This window comes from Dama dama, chromosome 13 (assembly GCF_033118175.1).
Source record: "Dama dama isolate Ldn47 chromosome 13, ASM3311817v1, whole genome shotgun sequence".
Taxonomy (NCBI): domain Eukaryota; kingdom Metazoa; phylum Chordata; class Mammalia; order Artiodactyla; family Cervidae; genus Dama; species Dama dama.
Window position 1 is genome coordinate 41,391,101 of NC_083693.1, and position 26,107 is coordinate 41,417,207.

Consider the following 26,107-nt stretch of genomic DNA (forward strand, 5'->3'; position numbering starts at 1 on the left):
TCACAAGGCATGTGGAATCTTAGCTCCCTGACCAGGGACTGAACCCACTCTGCCTGTGTTGGAAGGCAAAGTCTTAACCACTGGACAGCCAGGGTAGTCCCTGGCCTTGCTTATTCTGTATCTGTCTTTTAGACATGTCTTTCATAGGCAGTAGATATTTTGGAGCAATATTTAAGAGAACCTTTAGATTTTAGAAGTGAAGGTATTATGGGGGAAACTTTACAAAATTCTAATCACAGCTTTGGAAATACTCTATTCCTAGACTCAAACAAATATTTTAAAAGGCAGGAGAAAATGGTAAGACAGAGGTTTCAGCATTAAGGTGGCTGTCTTATTGATTCAGTCATTCAACATATATTCATGAAGGACCTGCCTACTAGGTACTAGGCTCTAGGCACTGAGGATACCAGGACTAGCAAGACAGATGTGGCTCCTGCCTTCCTGGCTAAGCAAGCAGACACGAGGCCAGTGAACATGGAAACTTGTGCATAATTACTGACAGTGATCAGCTGTCTGATAAAGAATAAGAAGGTGCTAGGAGAGAGTAACAGGGAGCAGTTCAGAGAGTAGTCAAGATCTTGCTGAGGAAGTGACTTTTGAGCTGAGACCTTAAGGGTGAGTCAGATTAGTCTGGTGAAAGAGGTAGGAGGAAGGGGAGGGTAAGCTTTCTAGAGACAGACTTGAAACCTGTGCTTTCAAAGCAAAAAACAAATGTACAACCCCTAACACTCCTCTTCCTAACGTTCCCTCTTTGTAATTTATTTTCCACTTTCAGATTTCAGTTCATGTTAATTTAATAAAACTGATTTTTTTTCCTGTTGCCTATATTCTTTCAACCCTCTAGCCTTCCTTTTGAGGCCCTGCAGCCAAGTATTGAAAAATCCAAGCCTTTGTCAATACATATGGATCTATACACACACACACACACACACACACACACATATATATATATATATATATATATGTTTTTTTGAAGATCAAAACTTCAGCTACCTCATACTGTGATGGTGAGATTAGATGAATGAAAAGAACAGAGTCTGGCACTTGGTAAGGATACAACAAATGTGGTCTATTAGTTCAGTGTATGTGTGTATCATGATTTATTTACTGAGTATCTTATTGATAGGCCATTATATTGTTTCCAATCTTTTGTATTCCAAATCATTTTGCAGTTTCTAAGATTTGATTGAACAGGAAGACAGTATTACACTTGATTTTGTTAGTCCAAGCCTGCAGTTCAAGGCAAGCCTTTGTACTCTGATTCTCCAAAGATTTCCCACTAAGAGCAAATCCAGCCAGCTGCCTTGCACTGGTTCTGTTCCTTACATCTCTGCTCAGAAACTTCCAAACATTATCCTGTTTGGACTGTGATAGGCAACAGTTCCAGAGAACTGTTCCCTTACACACCCACACGCCCCCACACACAGCTGTGCTTCTGAAAACTGCTGAGCTCTCTCTCCTAGCTCACTCAGTTCAACCTCCCCCTTTTAAAATTTCTGTCACCAGATACCTGCATGAGGAGTCAGAATGCTAGGATTCAAGTTTGAGTTCAATACTAATTAATTAGCTGTGTTGCACTAACCCCTGGTATCCTGAGGGTCATTGGCAAAAACAAGTGTAAATAGTGGGTTGAGAAACTTCAATCTCTTATACATCCACTCGGTGATTTGTACTACTCAGGTCTGCCATTTCCTACTCCAGCTTAGTCCTAGAGCCATTTGCCTGCTTCGGGATAGCAACTATATTTAAGTTACTATTTAAAAAATTTTTTTTGGAAAAGGTTATACATCCATGTGCAAAATTTAAACACACACACAATGTTGTTAGAAGTCAAAATAGTGGTAACTGGAGTAGTGATCAGGCAGGGACATCGGAGGACTTTGACAAGTTGGAAATTTCTTGATCTGTGTACTGGTTACATGGGTGTGTTCAGTTTACAAAAATCATGCTGTACACATATTTTCACCTTTATGTATGTATATTATACATCAGTAAAAAGTTCTTTAAAAAAACTTAAAATGTCTAATTGACCATATAGGGGAAAGTATCCCTCTTCCCTTCTGTTCCCAAGAATCCCAGTTCCCCTCCTGGGAGACCACCACTGCTCTCTTTCTTGTATATCCCCTCAAACCTTTTCGGTATATAAATAAATTTACAAATACATATTCATTTCTTTCTTTATACAAGTGACAGCATGTTATACACACTATTTGGGTCTTGCTTTTTTCTCACTTAATAACATAGCTTACGATGTTCCATTCCTTACATGTGGAAGAGACCACTGTCTTGTTCATGGTTGTAACCCTAGGGCAGACTCAGTGCCTGGCATATAAAATACTTGTTAAATAGTCCTCCAGAGGACCAGCCGGTTACAATACTGAAACTAACTTCTTTATGGGGTAATGAACTCAACCTGGAGTCATCCTTACTGGTGCAAAGGACAAAGTAACCCCTCTGAGACAGAAACAAACCAGGGGTTTCTTCAATCAAAGGCAGCCTGAAGTTTGTATTGCAATGATGTAGAAATGAGGTGAGGACAGCGGTTACTTTTAACTTATTTTTAAAAAATATTTATTTACTTAGGCTGCCTTACATCTTCTTTGCAGCAGGCAGTCTTTCTCTAGCTGCCCCCAGAGGGGCCTACTCTCTAGTTGTGGCCTGAGGGCTTCACATTGTGGTGGCTTCTCTTATGGCAGAGCTCAGGCTCTAGGGCGGGTGGACTTCAGTAGTTGTTGCCTATGGGCTCAGATGCCTTGCAGCATGTGGGGTCTTAGTTCCCTGACCAAGTCTGGAGTCCAGTGTCTCCTGCATTGGACCACTGGGCCACCAGGGAAGTCCCACAAGAGGTTACTTTCTAAGTCCCAGAAGGAGCATCAGAACTCAGGGCATCTTCCTCTGTTGTCTGAGGACCCCTCCTGTTGGCCTCTGTGACCTCTCCAGCCGTCTACCCTTGGGACTAGCTGTGGCACTACTTGTTAACTGCATCCCATTCAGAGTATCTTTGGTCTGGAATGATGCAAAAACATGCTAGACCCAGTCCTGCCTTCCCAGGGCCCTCTCTACTCCCCAAACTGACTCCCAAGACCTTCCCCAAGCTCTTTGCTGCTCTCGCCTTCATGAAAATCAAATGCTTGCATACACTGTGTGATTCCTGAAAGGGGTTCAAAATTGAATGGTGTTTCTGTTGAAGCACTAAAATTAACCACGCGGGTGATGGATTACCGGATACCGGTGGCAAGGGGTAAGAGCGAGCTAGGGCCGCGAGCAGCTAGCTACTAGGGTCTGTTTCTTCTCCCTGCGGACCCTGGACTTCGTAAGCAACCTTTCCAGGGGTCTTCCAGTCAGCAAGGGACGTGGAAGTGGATGACGACTGTGAGCTCCTCACAAGGAACGGATGGCAGCAAGTAACCCCAGTCCAGGTGCCTATGGCAGCTAGTTTTCAAACATTTGTATTTTTCTTCCCCCTCCACGGAGCTTAACCTCACGAAACTCACACCCTTTTTCTTCCTTTTTTTCGCTCCGCGCGCTGCAGAAGTCCCCGCAGCCCCTCCCCCGCGCCGGTTCCTCTGGGTCCCCCCTCCCCGCGCCGGGCTCCCCCCGCCCCCGCCCCTCTCCGCGTCCCCCTCCTCGCGCTCCGCCGCCCCCGCCCCGGGCTCCTCTCTGTCTCCCCCTCCCGGACGGCGTCGGCGCTCGGCCGGGCCCTCCGCGTCGCCAGTTTGTGAATGAGACGCTCAGTTTCTCAATGGAGCTGCGGGGGGCTCGGGCGGGCGCAGTGCGGCCGCAGCGCAGGCAGTGAGCCGGGAGGGGGGCGCCTTCCCCTCGCTCCCTCCCTGTCTCCCTCCCTCCCGCCACCGCGGCTTTTGAGGAACGGGGCTGAGAGGCCGCGGCGCAGGTCGCAGGGCCCCGCATCCCCGAGGACGCCTCCGTCGCGTTCTGCTGGAGCCGGAGCGCCGCCGACGAAGCTGGACGCCGAGGAGGCCGGTGGCCTTCGGGATATTTTCCCCAAATCCCCGCGGTCCTTTGCTTTGGGTTTAGAAACTTCTTGATTTCCCATTTCCTTTTGTAAATCCCGATTAGCTCCTCGCCTGCACTATTTTTTTTTTTTTTTTTTCTTTTCCGGGAGAGGTGGGGGAGTGTGAGGAAAGGAACGAAGAAAATAAAAAAGGATTTCCGCCCAGAAGAGAGCGACAGTTCTGAGAGCTTTTTCTTAAGGAAACAGAAGCGGCGTTTGCGGCCGCCGCGGGCGCGGGGCCCCGCCGGCCCAGCCATGCGCGAGCCGGCCCCGGGCTGTTGAGGCGCGGGCACGCGGAAGCGGAGGCCCACCGCACCGGGCTCCCCGCGCTCCCGGGCGACTTCTGTCCGCCGGGCGGCGGCAGCGGCGGTGGGATGGAGCCCGCGACCGCGCCCCAGCCCGACATGGCGCCGGAGCTGACCCCGGAGGAGGAGCAGGTAAGCCGGGCTGCGGCCGCGGCGGTGGGTGTGTCCGGACCCCCGAGGCCTAGCCGGGCTGCGCTCTTCGCGGCCCCGGGTCCGCGATGGCCTCCAACCCCCCTCCCCCCGCGGCCGCGCCCCAGGCCGTCATCCCCCAAGCCAGGGGCGCCGCTGGCCGCTGCTTCTGCCCCCGGCCTCTTCAGTCTGCTGCTTACGGGCCGCGTATTGCCCCCTTATTCCGATGATGATTGCAGTTTCTCCAGTTGGGGGCCTCCCTTTTCCCTTACCAACATCCCCCGACGTTTTTAAGAACACCTATGTTGCCTCTGGCCCTTCCACCCCTAAACGTGTTTTGCTTCATCCCGTGAGGGTTTGTGGTTTTCTAAGGTCAGAGAAAACCCACTTTTGGGGGCCGGATTCCTTCGGGGACTGTCTCCCCTCCCCAGGACAGTGAGAAGTCCATAGATGCTCTAGATTTTCAGACGAGCCCCTCGGGCCTCTTAGAGGACTGTGGCCTACTTGGACATCATTCTGGAAGATCCAGGCCTTCTCAGGCACCCAGAGTCCCTGGCCTTGACCGTCCTGTTTAGCTTTCTCTGGCTGGGCGCATCCCTTCACCCCCACTTACCTACCCTCATCTCATCTCACTGTCTCCATCTTTCTGAAGTCTACATTGCGCCCTATTGTCCCTTAAAGCTTAAGTTCCCAGAAGGAAACGGTTTGCGGTGTCATTTGAGGGCCTCGGATAAGGAAAGAGCCCAGGGTCCTTATAACTTTCCCTCGCCCACATTACTGTTGGGGAGACATGGATCACTCCTCTGAGGACGGTAGTAAAATCTGCTAGCTGAGATTGGAACGCTAAAGTCTTTTTGCTCTTTCTTCCTTAGCACTGCCCACATCCATGGTCAGATATAACCATGCTCTGATTCTATGTTTAAAAACAAAACAAATAAACAGGAAAAAACCCTAAAAAAAAAAAAAAAAAAGATGAACCTTGCTGGTCACCATTTCATGCTTGCCAGGCCTTGTTTCCAAGGACCACATTTGGTAGTACAGTCTCTAGTGTGGAAACAGTCTGGTTTTACAAACTAATATTGGTTAGGCTTGTTTAAGACCAGGTTTTTAAAATGCCCTTGACTTTTCTCCTCATTTGTGGAGATGACTTTTTTAATATTTGGCTTCAGACCACAGGCTTGTCTTTTGACGCCTAGAGATAAAATCAGCATGAGGAAAAAAAAAAATTCTGCTGCTCTGTACAAGCAGTGGTAACATCCTGGTAACTGTAGTGTAATGCAAGCAGGTGGCCAAGGAGACCACCCTGCCAAAATTAGGGAAATACTATTTCAGCACTAAGATGCGATGTGTTTGGTTGATTTTAAATGGGCAGAACTCTTTCACTTCTTTTCTTTTTGTTAGTCAGATTTGAACTTTTTATATTTTCTGAGACTTGAGGGCATCAGTATTCCACTATGAAAATGCCATTTGGTTGCGAATTAAAAAATTTAAACTGAGAGAAGTAAATGTTAAAGTGTACATAGTATTGATAAAGAATTAACTTTATTCTCTACGTATATACAATGTGTATACATATATACAACTGTGTTTAAACTAGAAATAGTGTCGAATGAATGTGATGGAATTAACAAGGACTAGATGGAAATAGTAAAATGTACATATATTAAGATCAACAAGTTCTGTGGGTTTTTTAACCGTAACTTTTCCTACAAAACACCAAGTTTTCTACAGACACTTCAAAATGTTGAGACGTAAACATAAAAGCATAATTCCAATTGTGGTAATGCCAGATAAAATATCATATTTTAATTTAATATCACATGAGAGTACTCTTAACTGGTAAGATTACTTTAAAATATTGAAATTAAACAGCAGCAGATGCACTTTTGGCTTATCAAAGTAGTTATCATGGGAAGTAACACTTCATTCCATAATGCCCAATTGCTCAAACCACTTTTAGAACTCATTTGGAGTTGATGTCAAACTTTGTGTCAGAATCTTTGAAATATGTTTAGTGTTGGGAAAATCTTGCACATTTGAACATCCATCTGATTTTGGGAAATAGAAAAAAATTTTTTGGAATCCCTGTTTCATAGGGAAAGGAGGATATCAAACTGTTTAACACAGTTTCAGGTTCTTTATGAGGTGTGTAAACTGTCTTAAAGATGTTTTTGGAACAGATCCCTCTCAGATAGTACCTCTTTCTATACAGTCATGCAAATCATAACCCAAAAATTTTCTTGGATACTTTGCTCTCTTTCAGCTCCTGTATGTGTTGTACATCATCAGGTTTTCCTGACTATCTCTTGAATTCTTTGACTTCTTCCACCCTTACCACCACCATTATTGTCACCCTAGTTCAAGCTGCTGTCATATCCTGACAGAATTTTTGTTTTCTGCTTGATCCATCTGCATTCCTTAGCTCTTTTTCCAAAAAACACAGGCAAATCGCAAATCTGATTGCATCTTCTCTTCCCTGTGTGTGTGTTAGTCGCTCAGATGTGTCTGACTGTTTGTGACCCCAGTGAACTGTAGCCTACTAAGCTCCTCTCTCCAGGCAAGAATACTGGAGTAGGTAGCCATTCCTTTCTCTAGGGGGTCTTCCCGACACAGGGTTTGAACCTGGGTCTCCTGCACTGCAGGCAGATTCTTTATCATCTGAGCCACCAGGGAAGCTCAAAATTTAAGCATTTATAAAACCCTCAGTGGCTTTTCATAGCTCTTGGGATTGTTACAGCTCGTGAATGATTTGTTACAGCTCTTGAATGTGGTCTGCAATGCCTCAGCCCTTGTATGGTTTAGAGCCCTAGCTTATTCTCACAGTTCATCTTTGCTCCAGGAACACTGGCCTTTTGGTCCTGCATTCTTGCCTATTTCCTCCCGCTCCAAGGTCTTTGCACAAGTTGCTTTCCTCTGTCTAGAAATACCCTCCACTGTTAATTCCTTCTTCATCCTTCAGCTCATGGGAAGGAAGACCTTCCTTGTTCTCCTTAGCTCGGTTATATCTGTTATTGGCTCTCAGAGTACCATGTACTGTCCTCCACATCATTTGTCACAAGTTTACACTGTTTTTATGATTGTATGGGGCTTCCCAGGTGGCGCTAGTGGTAAAGAACCCTTCTGCTAATGCAAGAGATAAGAGATGCTGGTTTAGTCCCTGGATTGGGAAGATCCCCGGGAGGGGAGTATGGCAACCCACTCCAGTATTCTTGCCTGGAGAATCCCCATGACCAGAGGAGCCTGGTGGGCTACAGTCCATAGGGTTGCAAAGAGTCAGACACAACTGAAGCGACCTAGCATGCACATGATTGTATGATGGGAAGCTCAATGAGGCTTGAACTTTGTCTGGTTTTGCTCACCATTATATGAACATTGCTGAGTATGACTGACACTTAATGAACTGTTAGGAAATATAGTACTGGTGGAATGAAGAGTAGTTCTATATGTGATTTGTTTACAGACAGCATCATCTTTCCAAGTGGCTTATAAAAATAAGGGCATTGTTTATTTTTATATGTTTTGAAGGTCATCATTATTACTTAATAGTCTCATTTCCTATCTAGGCATGTTTTGAACTGATATTATACCCAGTCCTTTGTAACCTTGATGTTTCTTGCCTTTATGTTTTCAGTTCTCAGTATTATAAAGCCTACAATTGAGTTACAAGAAAAAGTATGCTTTGCCTTTAAGAAGTTTACATGAATAACAGCAGAGTAATAACAGTAACTGTTTCCTGTGCTCCTGCTCTGAGTCAGGCTCTGTGCTGGGCATTTCACATACAGTTAATCCTCATAAAATTGGAATTATTATCTCACTTTGCAAATGAGAAAACTCAGACGGAGAGAAGGAAATTGCCCAAATGGACATAGATGGCAAGTAATGGGGGCTTCCCTGGTGGTTTAGTGGTAAAAGATCCACCTGCAATGCAGGAGACTGGGATTGATCCCTCTCCTGGTCAGGAAGATCCCCTGGAGAAGGAAGTGGCAACCAACTCCAGTATTCTTGCCTGGGAATTCCTGTGGACAGAGGAACTTGACGGGCTGCAGTCCATGGGGTATCAAAAGAGTTGGACATGACGCAGAAACTAAACAACAACAGCAGCAAGCAAGTGATGGAGCCTTGATTTCCACTCAGCTCTAGATTATTCTGCCTCCACTGCAGATGTTCCCTCTGTTACACTCACTACATTACATCTTGTGAAGCAGTTAACCAGCTTAATAAGATGCCTACATGGATATGTAATCGCTAATTTTGGGTTTTGGTATTGATACATACATGCACATATATACATGTATTGATATGTGTTTGATTTTGAAGTTTTTTTTAAAATGAAGAGAGTTTTTTTTTTAATTTATTTGGCTGCACCAGGTCTTAGTTGCAGCACAAGAGATTGTTGATCTTCATTGTGGCATGCAGGATCTTTAGTTGTAGCATGTGGGATCTAGTTCCCTGACCAGGGATGGAACCTGAGCTCCTTGCATTGGGAGCTCAGAGTCTTAGCCACTGGACCACCGGAGAAATCCTTGATGCTTCTTAAAATATAGTATTAAAAATTCAGGGGCTTTCTTGGTGGTCCCATGGCTGGGACTCCATGCTCCCAGTGCTGGGGGCTCGAGTCCCTCCCTGGTCAGGGAGCTAGATCCCACATGTTGCAACTGAAGAGTGAAGATTTGGTGTGCTGCAAATAAGACCCTACACAGCCAAATAAATTAAAAAAAAATTGCAGACAGAAAAATTTGGAAAACCTTATTCAGACCTGTTTATTTCCAGCAGAAGCATATTGAACAGCCTGTGCAAGAAATTATGATGAAATTACTCTTGGAAAAAATTTGTTCCTTAAGATAGAGTTGGCAACTCTCCATTTTGAGGTGTGGTTACAATAAAAATTTACTTACTAAAATATTTTCTTTTTCTTTTGAATATGAGAAATAGCTATTCTTAGACCAAATATGAAGGATATTATTTCTCCAAACTATAAAAGCCAAGGTGTTTTTGTGTCAGGAATATATTCTTTTTTTTTGGATATGTGTGAATATAAAAGCCTTTCTTAATAGGCTGGCAAAACTGTAAATTTGCCAGTATGAAGGATAATTTCTGCATTTCAGAACTAATCTTCATCCTTATTATTGTAATTGTATTAGTTTTACTTTTCCAAAGCATGTACTCTCACATTTGTAACTTGACCTGAAGTTGGTAATTTTATCAGATATGCTAAATTATAATTAACTTGACTACCAGGGTTAGTTAAGAGTGTCTTACTCATCTGTTTTTTGTCCACATAACCTAGAGAAAGTGGGGTATCTTGGATTGCATCAATCTAGGATAAGTTATGAGGAAAACTTCCTCTTTGCGATAAACCTTAAAGATGTTTAACAAGGATTAGAAACCTATTTGATGGATTATCTAAGGAATCACAGCCTTTAGGGTTTTTTGGTTTTTCACAGATTTCCCAGTAATGACCAATAGATTAATTGTTTTCTAAAACACTTACACTCTTATTCATATTTTCATTTTAGTTGGTTCTAATAACCTACAGAATTCTTCTGTCACATTATAAATAATGCATGTTTTTTAAAGTTGTTGTAACAGATAATCTACTAATACTTATTTTCAAAGCTTCCAAAGAAGCTTTTTATTTTAGAGTTCATGTTGTTTAGAGCTTATTTATAAGGATTAATAAGCTAATGCATATAGAGAATAATGTATTACATAGTAAGTACTCCGTTACATTAGCCATTACATTCTCTGTCTTTGAATAGTGAAAGAGTTTAGAGCCAAGTTAGCTTAAACCAGTCCTAAGGGAGAAAAATATTCATATTTCACACTGAGGACCATCACTTAGCATGGATTCTTTTGAATGCCAGAAAATAGTTGTCTTGCAACTTCGTAGTGTAATTTTCAAAAAGCTATTCTGATTCTGTGCCATGATTTGTGTTCTTATAACAGGATTTTCTGAAATTAAAATTTTAACTGCCTTGCAGTGGACTTTGGAGATTTTTGGCATTTTTCCCAAGGGCAGGGGTTTTGTCCTGGTTCTTGTGGCCAAGAATTTCCCTTTTCCCACAGCCTCACATGTCCTGTGCTAAATGTCATCTGTCCCCCTGGAAGTAACCATACGTCAAGGACCAAATGATTCATAATGTTGAGTCCTTCCAGAAAGGGGAAGGAGAGGAGGGATAGATGAATTCTCATTCCTTTCCTTATTGCCAGTAGCTGAATATATTGTAATTAGCACTTAGGCAAGATCTCATTTGGATGTGAGAATTTTCTTTTTTTAAAACTTCTGAGTGTATCAAGGGTCTTGGGCTTTAGTTGTGAATGTTAAAGAGACCTGTAGGTTTTTTCCAAGGAACCTAGCCTCTATTACTTACTAATGAATTGAAAAGTAAGACAAACACTCTAAAAAGGAACTGAACTGTTTTACAGAGGTAAAAGTTAAAACTCATTGTAGGTCAATACAGCTGAATCTCATTTTATGACATGTATATCTTTTATTGTCTTGGAAAAGACATAGTAATGTTGGGATTCTCCAACTTTGTTATTTAAATATTCAGTTCAGTCGCTCAGTCGTGTCCGACTCTTTACGACCCCATGGACTGCAGCATGCCAGGCTTCCCTGTCCATCACCAACTCCTGGAGCTTGCTTAAACTCATGTCCATCGCGTTGGTGATGCCATGCAACCATCTCATCCTCTGTCATCCCATTCTCCTCCTGCCTTCAGTCTTTCCCAGCATCAGGGTCTTTTCCAATAAGTCCACATATTAAGACCCATTTTATAGCAGAATGGCTGATCCACTGCAGTGTCAATATTATACATCAGAGCCCCTAACTCTAGTTATTTATTCAGGTACTTGGATGTTCAGTGCAATTTCAGCCATTTCACACCTGTTTTATCATTCTGCCTTGATGTCTTAGAGACAGTTAGGGCTACTTTCTTTTTCCAAATCAATCATTATTACATTCCTGGTGTTCCCCCATATAACTCCACACTGGAATAGTCACTGTTTTTTATTCCTCTTCCTCTGGAGTAGGGGCAGATATTCCTAGAATAGGTAGTTTAGCTTGCACTGCTCAGTGTTGGAGGGTCTGTACTTACTGGAATGAACGCTTTAATATATGATTTTGAAAAGGCCTCATTAGAACCTAACTGAGATGGCTTGGGCCTGGGGGCTGGGAATAGGAGACAGAGAAGCTTCAGAGCCCATGGGAAGAGTTGTTTTATTAAGGATTGGTTATCTCTTAGGTCCAGACTATAAAACGATGAAACCAAAACAGTAGATTAGAGATGACTTTTTCTTTAGTTTCTGCTTCTGAGAGAAGCATTCCATTCTTTTCTCTGGGAAAGACAGTTTCTGTTATGTACTGGTTTCCTCTAAAATACCAGATCCATTCAAAACAAACATGCACACTTCTTGTCTTTTTATCCAGCATGGGTGGCACAGATCTAACTAGCCTAGTAGAATTATTATGAAACCAGAATTTATTCTCAGAATTGATGGGCAGATTCTAAAGAGAATCATCCATGACTTTAATCCTGAAGTGTTTGGGGATATTAATCCTTTAATTACTTTTTCATTGAACAAATGACTAATCTTTCTTTTTGCATTTACTTTTCTATACCTCGTTGTTACATGATAGACATCATTATTAAAATGCACCTATTTAAAATAATAAAATGCACCTATTTTGAAATAGGTTTTTTATATTCTCTACAATGATCATATGTTTCCTTTATCATTAAAATCAGTAACTTTCTGTAGAAAGTGATGCATGCACTATACAGGTTTGAGATTGTGTTACTCACTGGTGAGATCCCAGTATTTAAGATTAATGCAAATCTGGCTTTTTTTCTAAACAATATTTACAGGTGAAATCTGGGCCTTTGGAGAGTTGATGGCAATGAGTCTTAGGTAAACTTCAGGAATCCCTGGCTTCCTTTGTGGCTCCAGGCATTTTATCTAATACTTTATTTAATTTTATTTAACTCCCCTATGGGCTTCCCTTGTGGCTCAGATAGTAAAGAATTTGCCTGCAATGCAGGAGACCCGGGTTTGATCTCTGCGTCGGGAAGATCCCCTGGAGACAACCACTCTAGTGTTCTTGCTTGGAGAATGGAATGGACAGAGGAGCTTGGTGGGCTACAGTCCATGGGATCACAAGAGTCGGACATGACTGAGCAGCTATCACTTTAAATTCCCTTACAGTTACAAAATGCTTAGTAAATGTCTGTGATAATAGTATTCTTACCCTTTGTGCTATAGGAAATCATGTTTTTCAAATAAGAATAGGAGAAAAAATTAAGAATCTTACTTTGTAGCAATGAAATAGAAGATTTCTAGGTGGCCTAAGACTTCTAACAATTGCCGTGCGTGAATACTGTATCTCGAAGATGGTAGTGAGGCTGCCTGTGCTCATGTTATGCTATAGCAGTTAATGCACTATCCATTGCTTCGTTGGTTTATTTCCTCTCGGTTAATAGATTTCTTGTTTAGGTGCACTGATTATCATCTTTTTGTTTTTTCAAGATATAACTTTAAAAGGTCATCTGATGATCTAAAAATGACAAGTTTAGAGTACAAAGAATGATAGTTTATGTCATCTTTCATATCTTAGTTCAACAGCTTTTGTGAAAAAACTCCCATTCCATTGTTCATATCAGTGGTTCTCAACCAGGGTGATTTTGTTTATTTATTTCCAAACTTAAAACTTATTTTGTGTTGGGATATAGCCAATTATGGAGAAGGAAATGGCAACCCACTCCAGTATTCCTGCCTAGAAAATGCCATGGACAGAGAAACCCGGCGGGCTGCAGTCCATGGGGTCACAGAGAGTTGGACACGACTAAGGGGACACACACACACACACACACACACACACACACACGACTAAGGGGACACACACACACACACACACACACACACACACACACACAGCCAGTTAACATCGTTGTGGTAGTTTCAGGTGAACGGCAAAGGGACTCAGCCATATATATACATGTATCCACTCTCCCTTAAACCCCCTCCCATATTTTTAAATTTTTTTAAATTTAATTTTGGCTGCACTGGATCTTTGTTGCTGCAAGAGGTCTTTCTCTCATTGTGGCGCGAGGACTTCTCATTGCGGTGGCTTCTCTTGTTGCATGAGCATAGGCTGAAGGGCTCTCAGGCTTCCAGAGTTGGCTCTTGGGCTCTGGAGTGCAGGCTCAGCAGTCGTGGCACATGGGCTTAGTTACCCTGTGGCATGTAGAGTCTTCCCAGACCAGGGATCAAACCCATGTCCTTCGCATTGACAAACAGATTCTTAACCACTGGACCACCAGGGAAGTTTGTCAGTGACTAGAGATACATTTGATTGTCCCACCTGGGGATGCTACTGGGATCTAGTGGGCAGAGGCCAGTAATGCTGCCAATATAATGATGGGCATAGAGCCCACCACAACCAAAGGTGAACTGGCCCAAAATGTCGGTAGTGCCAAGGTTGAGAAACCCTAGTTTACATCTGAAGAATTTTGTAGTTCTTAGGAACAGAGTTACAAGTTCCTACTTTGTAGTTCAAGGCAGGTCTTTGGTTAACACAGTAAATAGTCAAATTCTGTGTCCCTAAATACTGGTTTCTGCAATTAACTTCACATACTGAAAAAACTCCAGTCTAGAACAGAATTATTTTGCAGCTTAACCATCACACAAGACAGAATGAGATATTTCCACAGCCTTTGCTGGGGTTTTCAGAGACGGGAGATTTTATGTGACTAGCAGAACACTACTTGAGTCCTGCCATGGGATGATAATGGGGAATTGTGATTTTTGCTTTCCCTTCCAAATATTTCTGTGTTGCTACTAAGTGTCTGTGTTCTTCCAGTGAGTGAGGTGATTATTATGTATCAACCTCTTTTCCTTTTCATGTTAATGTCTATGAAGAGAAAAGTTTTACAGATCATAAACAGAAATACAGTTTGCTCCTTCAGCAGTCATTTATTGTCTGTTGCTGTGTGCCAGGTTCTTGTTCAGCATGGATTGAGGGCTCTTTGTTCTGAAGGAATTGCCCTCCAGTTATTTGTGGGCAGGTCTTGAATTGTGGGGTATCTACGGAGGAGGAGGACCTCTTATCTACAGCGAGGGCAGACACTTAATCTTATACATTTTTAGTGTACATTGTGAGAGTTAAAAATATGTTTGCTGAAGAATGAGTGAAACTGTATATGTTGAAATTATTTATTCCTCACACACCCATGAAATGAGTATTGTTTTGTTTAGTATGATTATCTTTCTGATATAGGGATTAAGTTCAGAAGCTTTCAGCAATCCACCAGGGAGGCAACCTGAGGCTCACGCTCTCTGACTAAATGCAGTGCTGTCTCTAGTAAATGTCATCTGTGTTAATCAAGTGTTTCTGTGTATGACACAGTACATACATATATACCAGAAACAGCTCTTTCTTGGCCTTTGTATGTTAAATATTCTGGTTTCAACCATTTACAAATTTCTCTAGACATGTGACTCCATTGTTCCTAGCTGCCTGTACATTTATGAAAGAAATTATATGTTTTAAGGGGGTTAGTGAACTTGACGTTTCATATAAGTCTTTGGCTGTACCTCTCAGAATGTTGTAGGTCTGTTGTTTGCCTTTATAAAACTAGTGTTTAGTCTTGTCTATGTGGAGTTTAATCTTTCAGATACTATTATCAGCATCATGGGAAAGTATATATTGGTGTATTTGCCTACCAGTGATTAGGATGAGACTACAGCCTTTTAAATTGTTTTGTCCATGATCCCTTCAGTTCACCCACGTTTTTGTCTGTACTTAAGCTACTACTGGGGCTTCCCTGGTAGCTCAGCTGGTAAAGAATCCACTTGCAAGGCAGAAGACCCTGGTTTGATTCTTGGGTCGGGAAGATCCCTTGGAGAAGGGATAGGCTACCCACTCCAGTATTCTTGGGCTTCCCTGGTGGCCCAGATGGTAAAGAATCCGCTTGCAATGCAGGAGATCTGGGTTCGATCCCTGGGTTGGGAAGATCCCCTGGAGGAGGGCATGACAACTCACTCCAGTATTCTTACCTGGAGAATCCCCATGGACTGAGGAGCCGGTTGGGCTACAGTCCATGGGGTTGCAAAGAGTCAGATACGACTGAGCGACTTGCAAAGGGTCAGATACGACTGAGCGACTCAGCACAAGCACCAACTACGACCAGATTTCCCTTTCTAGCTCTTGCCAGGCGTTAAAGTTGAGGAAGAAATTTTTTCCAAAAAAAGGATTTCTTTCCCTTGGTTTTACTTTCTGTACGTAAAGGAAGAAAAACAGTTACTAAGAGAGAGACCTAAAACCTTGAATATAAAACATAAGCACAAGAAAACAGTTTTAGTTGGGAATGAGACAGTTTGTCTCATTGACTTTACCTCTTCTATGACAAGAAACCCGGAAGTGAAGAGAAAATGGTATTTCTGGCAAGGTTAGGGATATAGCTAGCAAGATTAAAATATACAGAAATTTCCAGCATACTTTTTTTTTTTAATCATTTTAGATTAGGATTCTGAATGTTTTAGAGAAACCATCTGATGTTTTTTCCTACTGAATTCTGGTGCACCATTTTGTTTATAGGAAATAAACTGCATTGTTATGGAATTAAATTAATAGTAATATTAAAAAATTTTGAAAACCATTCTTTTTTTTTTTTTAACCACCTAAAGCATCATTTTCTTTCATAGCTGATATCAGGCTAGGGAAGTGCTAGCTTTGGAGGTGATTTTTGTGAGAAAACTAGAAACAACTGGAAACTTGTGTTTTGAATAAAATTGCTAGGACCACTTGAACATGGAAACTAGTCAGAACCTCTGATTGTTGTCATGCTGTCCTTACAGTGCTAGAAGTATTGGTAAAAGCCCACATCAATCTTGTGATAATAATAGTGGCTAAGCACTAACTTGGGTGGCTATAATTATAAAAGAAAAAACACCAAAAGAGAGAGAGAGGAAGAAAGAAAGAAAATAAGTGTTGGCATTGCTGGTGGGAATGAAATATGGTATAGCTACTGTGAAAAACAATTTGGTGGTTTCTCAAAAGGTTAAACATAGAACTACAGGTGTGATGCAACAGTTTCATTTGTAGGTATGTATCTAATAGATTAAAAGCAGGCACTCAAATAGATACGTGTAGGTACAGTCATAGCAACATTATCCCCAATACCAAAAGGTAGAAGCAGCCTGACTATCCAATGATAAATGAATAGCTAAACAGAATGTAGTATATACATATATTGGAATATTATTCAGCTTTAAAAAGAAATGAGATTTTGATATATGCTATAATATGGATAGGTCTTAAAAACATTATGCTTACTGAAATAAGCCAGACACAGAAGTCAGATGTATGATTCCACTTGTATAAGGTACAAATTCATGAAGACAGCAGAATACCAGGGACTGGGAGGAGATGGAAAGGAATTATTGTTTGATGAGTATACAGGTTTTGTTGAGGGTTATGGAGAAGTTTTGGGACTAGATAGTGGTAACGTTTCACCCAACTTTGTGAAAGCATTTAATGCCAATGAATTGTATACTTACGAATGATAAAAAAAGTAAAAAATATTTTGTGTATTGTATCACAGTAAAAAAATAACAGTTAAGCACTATTCAAAGTGTTTTATGGGTCTTAATTCATTTAGTGAATAATGCAGCTGGTGAGTCAAAGGAAAGAGAATAGGTGTTACTTCCACTTCTCCTTGGCTCCTGATCTTAAGCCTAGAATCTCTTATATAAGTACCATTTATTGTTTATGGGTGTATCTGTGTTAATGATTTGTTAGAATGTGAATTGTCATCTGTTTAAACTCCTGAATATTTCACCTGTGAGATCCCAGTTCAGTTCTACTCTGTAGGAGAATAAGGACTTTTCTGTGAAGAACAAAGTTCTGAGTCTTACGGTATAAATGGACCCCCTATATATAGCATTCTCGTCTCCTCCCCCTGCCCCCCGCCCCATTCCCAGTACAGTTCTGGGAATGACTTGAAATATTGTTGATCTAGAGCCCTGGTTCTCAATGTGTAGGCTCCATATCAGCAACAGGCATGCCCTGGGAGCTTGTTAAAAGTGCAGATATTCAAGTCCTGTCCCAGACCTGCTGAGTCAGGAACTCCAGGGCTGAGGTCTCACAGTATGTATTCTAACAAGTCTCCAAACGCATGCTCAAGTTTGGGAACTGGTAGTCCAGAAAATAACTAATGTGCTGTTGTACTGGTTGTGGAATCATGTAGAACTGAGTTTAAACATTTAGGTTCACTTCGGGAACGGAAGATTTACAAATTGCTTACAAATTGCTCTGGAACTCTAGGTGTTGAATTTGTCTGAACTGGCTGAAAGCTGCAGGAATCATCTCATTCTGTACTAGAGCTGTGCTGTTCCAAAGACTAGCATTTACCATGATCTGATCCAAAGAAAGAGCAGAGCCTTACTACTTGAGAAGTAGAAAGGGAACCAGGATGTCTGCAAAACAAGGCATTGAGATACCTGACGTCCACTGCAGATGGCATTCCCTAGAGAGATGCTCAGCTTCCGAGGAAGCATTGACTGAAAGAAAACACAGGCTGTTCAGAGTCAGCCAGGAGAAACCCGCCAGCTTTGACAGGGCCAGTCCATAGGGAAGCTTGTGTTACTCCAGTGACCATTGCCCTGAGAATCTGAACCTAGGAGTTACCGGATTTTCCCGTCTGGGTCCCACACAGGAGCTGAGCCAGTTCTGTTTGGAGTTGAAAATGGGACATTGCAGTGAGGACGGCCAGACTGTAGGCAGCTTTTCCAGGCTTCGTTTTTTTGTAGCTTTGCAAATGGTCTCTTAGGTACAATAAGCTGATCTGCTTGTACTGTTTTATGAACATGAATAAGTTTGTCCTTTAGTTAGTGAGAGGCCTCCTTGGATTTGGAAATATTAATCCAACAAGTTTGAGATGTTTGGATGACTGACATTGCCTAATTTGCAGTCTCCCAGCCAGATGTATCTGTTTGAGGGAGTAGTGAAGCTCCAGGTCGTGGTCCCAGTTTCTTGAATGTGTGACAGTCAAGATTCAGTGACCTAAGGCTTGGCCGTAGGAAGAAAACTGGGTCAGTTAAATTTGGTGTCGATAAGCAACAGCTGGTCTAATATGCAGGCCAGGGCCAGGTTAGCCACAGGTCTGATGTGCTGAATCCTAAAGCGTTGGATTAGAAATTGTCAAGTCAGCCTAGTCAGATCCATGTGACATCGACAAAACTGAGCTTGAGGGATGTGAGAGAGGGTGAGGAGAGGGGGATGGAGATGAAGATGGGGGGAGGAGGTATATGGGGGTGGTGTGCTAGTTATTAGGGAATGGAAGCAGTTGAGAGGTAGCTTCATTGTGTGACGTGGGAGGGAATATAAAACCAAAAAAGAAGGAACTTGCTATTACATTTTCAAAGCGTCTCACCACTCTGATCTTTTCTTGGACTGATTTTGATTTGCCAGTGACCATCTTAAAAGTTTAGCATCAGAACTGAAGACAGTATTACAAATGATGTCTGATAGGCCCCCTTGTTTTGGGCACCATGCTTCTGTAATGTGCTCCAAATTCAAAACAATTTTTGGCAGTTTTAGTAAACTGCTGACTAATAGATTCAAGTCAACGAAGATTCCTAAGTCTTTTCTTATGAGCTTCTGTTAAATTTCATCTGGTACTTTTAAAATTTATTTTCTTGCCTTTATCCTTAATTTGTTAGATTTAATGTTCACTACCATTCCTTGAGCTTTAAGAGTCAAAAACTTTACAAATGTTACTTTTTCTTCCCTCTTAACCAATTCTGTGGGAGTGTTACTCCCATTTTATTTGTGTGTTTGATTTATTTTTATTTTTGGCTATACTGGGTCTTCATTGCTTCATTTGCAAGGGCTTTCTCTAGTTGCCACGAGCAGGGGCTTCTCTTGTTGTGGAGCGTGGGCTTCAGGCACGGGGGCTTCAGTAGTTGGTGCTGAGGGGCTATAGAGCGTGGGCTCTGTAGTTGTGATGCATAGGCTTAGTTGCTCCAGGGCATGTGGAACCTTCCAGACCAGGGATCGAATCCCTGTCTGGCAGGCGGATTCTTATCTGCTGTACCACCAGGGAGGTCTTATTACTCCCCTTTTAAAGGTATGGCGTCTTTAAGGCTCAAAGAAGTAACTTGCTTGCATTCTAAACACTAAGTGCTAGAACCTGGTATTCAAACCCTTGTCTGCCTGACCCCAAAGCTTCACTTTTGAGAACCATTCTAGCCCATTGTTCTATCCTGATTTGATCTTTTAGATCTGTCTTCTCTTTTACAATGTTTGTTGTCTAAGCTTAGCTCTCTTCTTACATGGTCAGCCTGACCCAATGCCCCTATCTAAGTCATTTATAGCAGTGGGACCAGGCCAGGGAGGGATGTAAAGCAAATCAAGGGACAGAGTGTGAGCTTTACAGTCAGACTTGGTTTTGGAATCTTGGTTGTATCATCAAGAGGAGTGTGAGTTGGCAAAGTTCTTAACTTGTCTGGGCCTCTGTTTCCTCCAACATAAAACGTCTCAATACCTGCCATTGGAAAAGTTGAATATAAACAACATGGATGCAGAGTGTTTGACTCATGGTCTAGCAAGCATACTGTAGGCTCTCAATAAACATTAGTCTGTCTCCCTTCTTTCAGAGAATCCTTTAGCATTTTTTTTTTTTTTTAATATCCTTTAAAATCTCCCACCTCAGGTCCCACTCATTTTTTTACAAATTGACTATCTTTGGGTATAATTGTTTATTGTTTCTCACAGGGTATATCATAAGCCCCACTGTGGCAGCACACTTGGCCGTAGAAAGAAGTGGTTAAGAACTGTACCATAAGTTCTGTGTGATTATGAGGAAGCAGCTTAATCCCTTTTTGCCGTAGTTTCATCATATGTAAAATGTAGGTAACTCTAGTAAAGAATTGTTATGAGAATTAAATGAGTTAATATATGTGAAATCCTTGAAACAATTTAATCTTTGCTACTATGAATATCTGCAAATTGCAGATAATAATGCCCACTTTGTAAGGTAATTAGTGAATTAAATAAGCAGTCAACTGCTTAACATTTAACATTTTTAAGTTTATTTATTTTTGGCTGTACTGGATCTTCGTTGCTGTGTGTGGGCTATCTGTAGTTGTTGCAAGTGGAGGCTACTCACTAGTTGCGACGCTCAGACTTCTTGTGGTGGCTTCTCCCGTTGCAGAGTACAGACTCTAGGCATGTGAGCTTCAGGATTTGTGGGCTCAGTAGTCGTTGTGCATGGGCTTATTATTTGCCCCTTGGCATGTGGAATCACCCCAGATTGGAGGTTGAACCCTGTCCCCTGCATTAGCACGCAGATTCTTAACCACCAGGGGAGTCCTGCTTAACATTTTGATTGGCAACTATATGGAAATTAATAGAAGGAAATCTTTCTGTCCACAAAGACAGCATGAAATGCTCATCAAATGCCTTGCTAAAAGTAGATCTGTTTTGTACATCAATGATTTTCAAACTTAATCACACAGAAAAATCATCTAGGATCTTGTTAACATGAGGATTCTGATTAAATGTGATGAGGCCTGTGGTCTACATTTCTGACTTCCTTGGTGATTCCACTACTACTTGTCTACAAGATGTCACTTTTGAGTATCACTGCTACATTAAAAGACTTGTTTTCAGTCAGTCATTTCTGGTGATCAGTATTCCCCTGCCTAAAAGTTCAAGGCCCACTTTATTTTTTTGGCCTCATCACTCAGCTTGTGGGATCTTAGTTTCCTGACCAGGGATGAAACCTGGGCCCCAGCAGTGAAAGCACTGAACCCTAACCAGTGGACCTCCAGGGAACTCCTCAAAGCCAACTGAAAAAATAAGAAAATGTTGGCCAGGGCTAGGTGTATGTGTATGTGAGAGAAAGATCAGTTGTGTAGTTCGCCAAGAATTGATGTAAAATTGTCAGGGACTGGTAACTTTTGTAGTCCTCAGTAGATACCCCATCTTGAAATTAGGGCTACGTTTGCTCATCCTCAGGCTTTGATGCTTTTTTCATCCTTTAAGTTCTATAGCAGATGTTCATCAGGCTCCCCTAGAATTCCAAGGATTGTCAGGTTTAGTAGGTCTGGAGGCTTGAACTGCTTTAGAATAATTAGGGGCTCTATTACTTTGAGCTTCAGCTCTTGCTTTCCACAGGCTTGTTCTTCCTCTCTTCAGGTTGGAGGTTGTAGTTGTTGATAGAGAAATGACAGAAAGAGGAGTTGATCTGGACAGTTGTCATAAAGCTCTTTCTGGTATCTTTTTAGTTTTATTAATGGACCTTGGCTCATTCTGGGCTATGACCTTCTTGGCACTTTTCCTTTAGGTCAGAACCACCATTCTTTTTAATCTTTTTTCCTGTGCCCTCTTCTTTGTCCATGTGTGTGTTGGTGGGAGTGCTTTTAACATCTCTACTCATTGGAGAATGCTGTGCAACCATACTACTGTGTTTTTTATTTTAGCTTTTCTTATTTTAAATTTGAATTGGTATAATTCACAACTAATTGCACAATTGATTGTCAGAATCTCACTTTTGAGAATTTCTTTAAAAAAATACTAGCAACTCTTTTCTCTGTAGAGTTTTAGGTTATAGATTTAATTTTGTGAAATCTATATCTTGAAAGCAAAGAGGAACTAAAGAGCCTCTTGATGAGGGTGAAAGGAGAGAGTGAAAAGCCAGCTTAAAACTCAACTTTCAAAAAACTAAGATTATGGCATCCAGTCCCATCACTTGATGGCAAATGGATGGGGAAAAAGTGGAAGCAGTGACAAATTTTTTTTTTTTTGACTCCAAAATCACTGCAGACAGTGACTGCAGCCACAAAATTAAAAGACGCTTGGTCCTTGGAAGAAAAGCTCTGACCAACCTAGACAGCATGTTAAAAAGCAGAGACATCACTTTGCCGACAAAGGTCCGTATAGTAAATGCTACGGTTTTTCCAGTAGTCATGGGCGCATGTGAGAGCTGGACCGAAAAGAAGGTTGAATGCCGAAGAATTGATGCTTCCAAACTGTGGTGCTGGAGAATACTCTTGAGAGTCTCTTGGACAGCAAGGAGATGAAAGTAGTCAATCGTAAAGGAAGTCAACCCTGAATATTCATTGGAAAGAATGATGCTAAAGCTGAAGCTCATCTACTTTGGTCACCTGATGTGAAGAGCTGACTCATTGGAAAAGACCCTGATGCTGGGAAAAATTGAGGGCAGAAGAGGGTGACAGAGGGTGAGATGGTTGGATGGCATCACCAACTCAGTGGACATGAATTTGAGCAAACTCCAGGGGATAGTGAAGGACAGGGAAGCCTGGAGTGCTGCAGTTCATGGGATTGCACAGAGTCAGACACAGCTTAGTGACTGAACAACCAACAACAGCAATGTCTTGAAAGCACTATAAAGCACAATGGATTTTTTTAAAAAGTGAACTTCTTAGAGTCAGAAAATGTGAATTCTGAGTCAGGTTCGTTTGGGGCTCTTGGGCATGTTACATAACGGTTGGAAATCTTAGTTTTCTCAACTGTAATATGAGGATAATGAGAGTACCCACCTCCTAAAGCCATTGAGAGGACTTCACAATCCCTGTAAAACTAAGTATCTGACTGGTGGTTAGAGCTCAGTACCCAATAAGTATTTGTTAGCAACTATTTTTGTTAATGGTCTGATGTTATTTACTGGTGTGTAGTAGGATTTACATAATGCCTTCTGAGAGCCCATTATTGGATCGTGTGAAGTAGGTGGGTGTTACCCTTTTTTGAATGAGGAAGTTTCGGCGTGAAGAGTTTTGACTGGTTTGAGGGCACATAGCTGTGGCAGAACTGGGTCTTTAATCCAGTATTACTGGTGCCACTTCTAGGACTTGTTCTCTTTACTGCATCCTTCTGATGGCTGGCTATCAAACTTTTTTTTTTCTGCTTCTTTTTTTATTGAAGTATAGTTGACATACAAGATTATATTATTTTCAGGTGTACAGCACAGTGATTTGACATTTATATTTATTACAAAAACACAGGAATTAGCCAGATGGAAGAGATGCATAGGGCAAGGTATGTGGAAAGGCATATGGAACTTCCATGTGCTCTCCAGGCCCAGGTGCACCACTCTCCCGAAATCTTCACCAGTCCAGAAGCTCCTTGGTTATCAAACTTTCAAAGATCACATGGTTACTTTCTCTTTGAGACCCCTTTAGTTTTGCTACTAGTTTATCTTCTTGGTCTGAATTAAATATGGTATAGTAGTACCCTCATCTTTTTAGAACAAAGCTGTCAGCAAGGTTTTATCAGATTTTCAACCTCCTACCCCTTTTTAAGATAAATTTGATACCTAGCCAGTGATAAAGAAGCTTGAAGATTTCTATCTCTAACATGATTATTACCATGCCAATTGAGGGATCTCAATCAGAAAAATAATCTATATTCTCCATCATTGAGCAGGCTGAAGGGTTCTCTAGCAGCTCTACCATGTCCATTACTCTTTGATTCTCATTCAAAAATTCTCTAGTGTGATTTACGAATTTCTACTGGGGAATATCATTTGGGACACATTGCCATCCCACTTTCCCCTTTAAGATTTGAATGAGAGGTCTTCCTCGGTGGCTCAGTGGTAAATGATCTGCCTGCTGATGCAGGGGACACAGGTTTGATCCCTGATCTGGGAAGATTCCATATGCCAAGGAACAACTAAGTCCATGTGCCACAACTGTTGAACTAATACTCTGGAGCCCAGGAGCCGCAACTCCTGAAGCCTGCACACCCTAGAGCCCATGCTCTGCAACAAGAGAAGCTGTCGCAATTAGAAGCCCATGCATTGGAGCTAAAGAGTAGCCCCAGCTCACTGCAACTAGAGAAAAGCCTATGTAGCAATAAAGACCCAGCACAGCCAAAAATAAATAAATTACATATATAAAAAAGATTTGAGTGAGATTTGCCCATCTATTGGCATATAGCATTCACAAATTCATTAAACTCAGATTTTCATGGGTAGGAACCATGTCTTACTTCATAAAATTTGTAAACTTTAACTTATTTTGGACATCTCTCTTATAGATGTCTTTTTTAAAAAAAATAATGAACCTCCTTTATTCCTTTGCATTTTCTCTTTTCTTCAGTCCTTTTTATTTTATTTATTTATTCTCTGGCTGCTCTGCATGGCTTGCAGCATCTCAATTCCCCACTGAAGGACTGAACTGCCTTCTGCAGTGGAAGCATGAGGTCCTAACCACTGAACCACCAGGAAGTTCCCTAGATGTCTTAAGATAGTGGCAATTTAATTTTCAGATATTTTCTTTTGTGACTTCATAGTTACCTCTCTCATTTCTTTTCTTTTGTCATTCCTGATATTCTTTGCCAGTTTTATCCAGGAATTTTTCTCATTCAGTTTTCAGTTTTAAACTCTCATAGTCAGATCAGTAAGTATTCAGATGAACATGTTCTTCCTACTCCCTGTCAACAACACTCTTTTAGCAAACCAAGAGCCCGTCATCATTCACATATTTGCTCATCAGAATGGTGCCATGCACTGTGCTTGGTGTTGCGTATGCATCTGTGAGCAGGGGAGACTTGGCCCTTGAACCTCCCCCAACTTACAGGCCAACAGGAGCAGGTAGACAATAGCTTCCATAATACTGTGTGCCTGGGTGGAAGACAGTGAAAACTTCCAGGATGTGGAAGTGGGATTTAGACAGACACATTAGAAAAGACCCTGATGATGGGAAAGATTGAAGGCGGGAGGAGAACGGGGTGACAGAGGATGAGATGGTTGGATGGCATCACTGACTCACTGGACATGAGTTTGAGCAAGCTCTGGGGGATGGTGATGGACAGGGAAGCCTGGTGTGCTGCAGTCCGTGGGGTCTCAAAGAGTCAGACATGACTGAGCAACTGAACAACAAACAACAAATAAATGGTGAATAGAAGTAAGCCAGGGTTGGGAGGAGGGAAAGGAGAAGAATGTTCCAGCAGGATCTGGCATATCTGATTTACTGATAGTCATTCACATCCTCCTTTCTTCTCTTATGTCTCAGCCAGCAATTGGAAGAAGAAATAATTGTTAGTAAGGGCCTCCCCCATCACCTGGGTACCACAAATCCTTTTGATTTTTTTTTCTCTAGAAATACATTCCAGGTTCTTCTGGTTGTGTAGTTCACCCTCTTATTAACCAGCTGGAATGGGTAGCAGCTGGCAGGCTGCCTTTGGGTTTGTCCTTATGGAAAGTGACAATTATGTACTCACCGCCACTCCCCACAACCCCTGTTTCCCCCTGGAAACATGGATGGCTTTGCTCTTGTTGATGGTGAGGAGCTTCCTGTTTATTCTCCAGATTTCTGTTTTGTTTTTTTTTTCCTGTGTTTCTTGCCTGTGTTATTTTCTTCTGCCCCTCAACCTCTGGACATGAATTTTTTCCTATGACAATTTAGAAATGTTTGCTTCCTTATTTTCTTGTTGAATTATTTCCTCCATTGTCTCTGGGAGTTCTTCATCCTCTTTGATAACTGTTGTCTGGAGAGTGGTATTTAAGCCTGAGAGGAGAGATGCCAGCTTGTGTTTAGTAAACATGCTTTTGGCAAAGGCCTCCATCAGAAAAGCGAATGTGGCACAATTCTGCAGTGCCTTGGAACATCCCGTTTAGTGCTTCTTGTTGTTCAGTCT

The 26,107-nt window shown here is 41.8% G+C and overlaps 1 protein-coding gene across 1 annotated transcript in view; it reads left to right on the forward strand.

Annotated features, from left to right (window-relative positions):
- The first annotated feature begins 4,288 nt into the window (after positions 1-4,288).
- PTPN9 (protein tyrosine phosphatase non-receptor type 9) overlaps positions 4,289-26,107 on the forward strand; it is a 72,480-nt gene continuing 50,661 nt past the window's right edge. Inside the window, exon 1 of the mRNA XM_061158955.1 lies at positions 4,289-4,449. Coding sequence (XP_061014938.1) covers positions 4,387-4,449 — 63 coding nt within the window. The 5' untranslated portion in view covers positions 4,289-4,386. The remainder of the gene's footprint in view (positions 4,450-26,107) is intronic.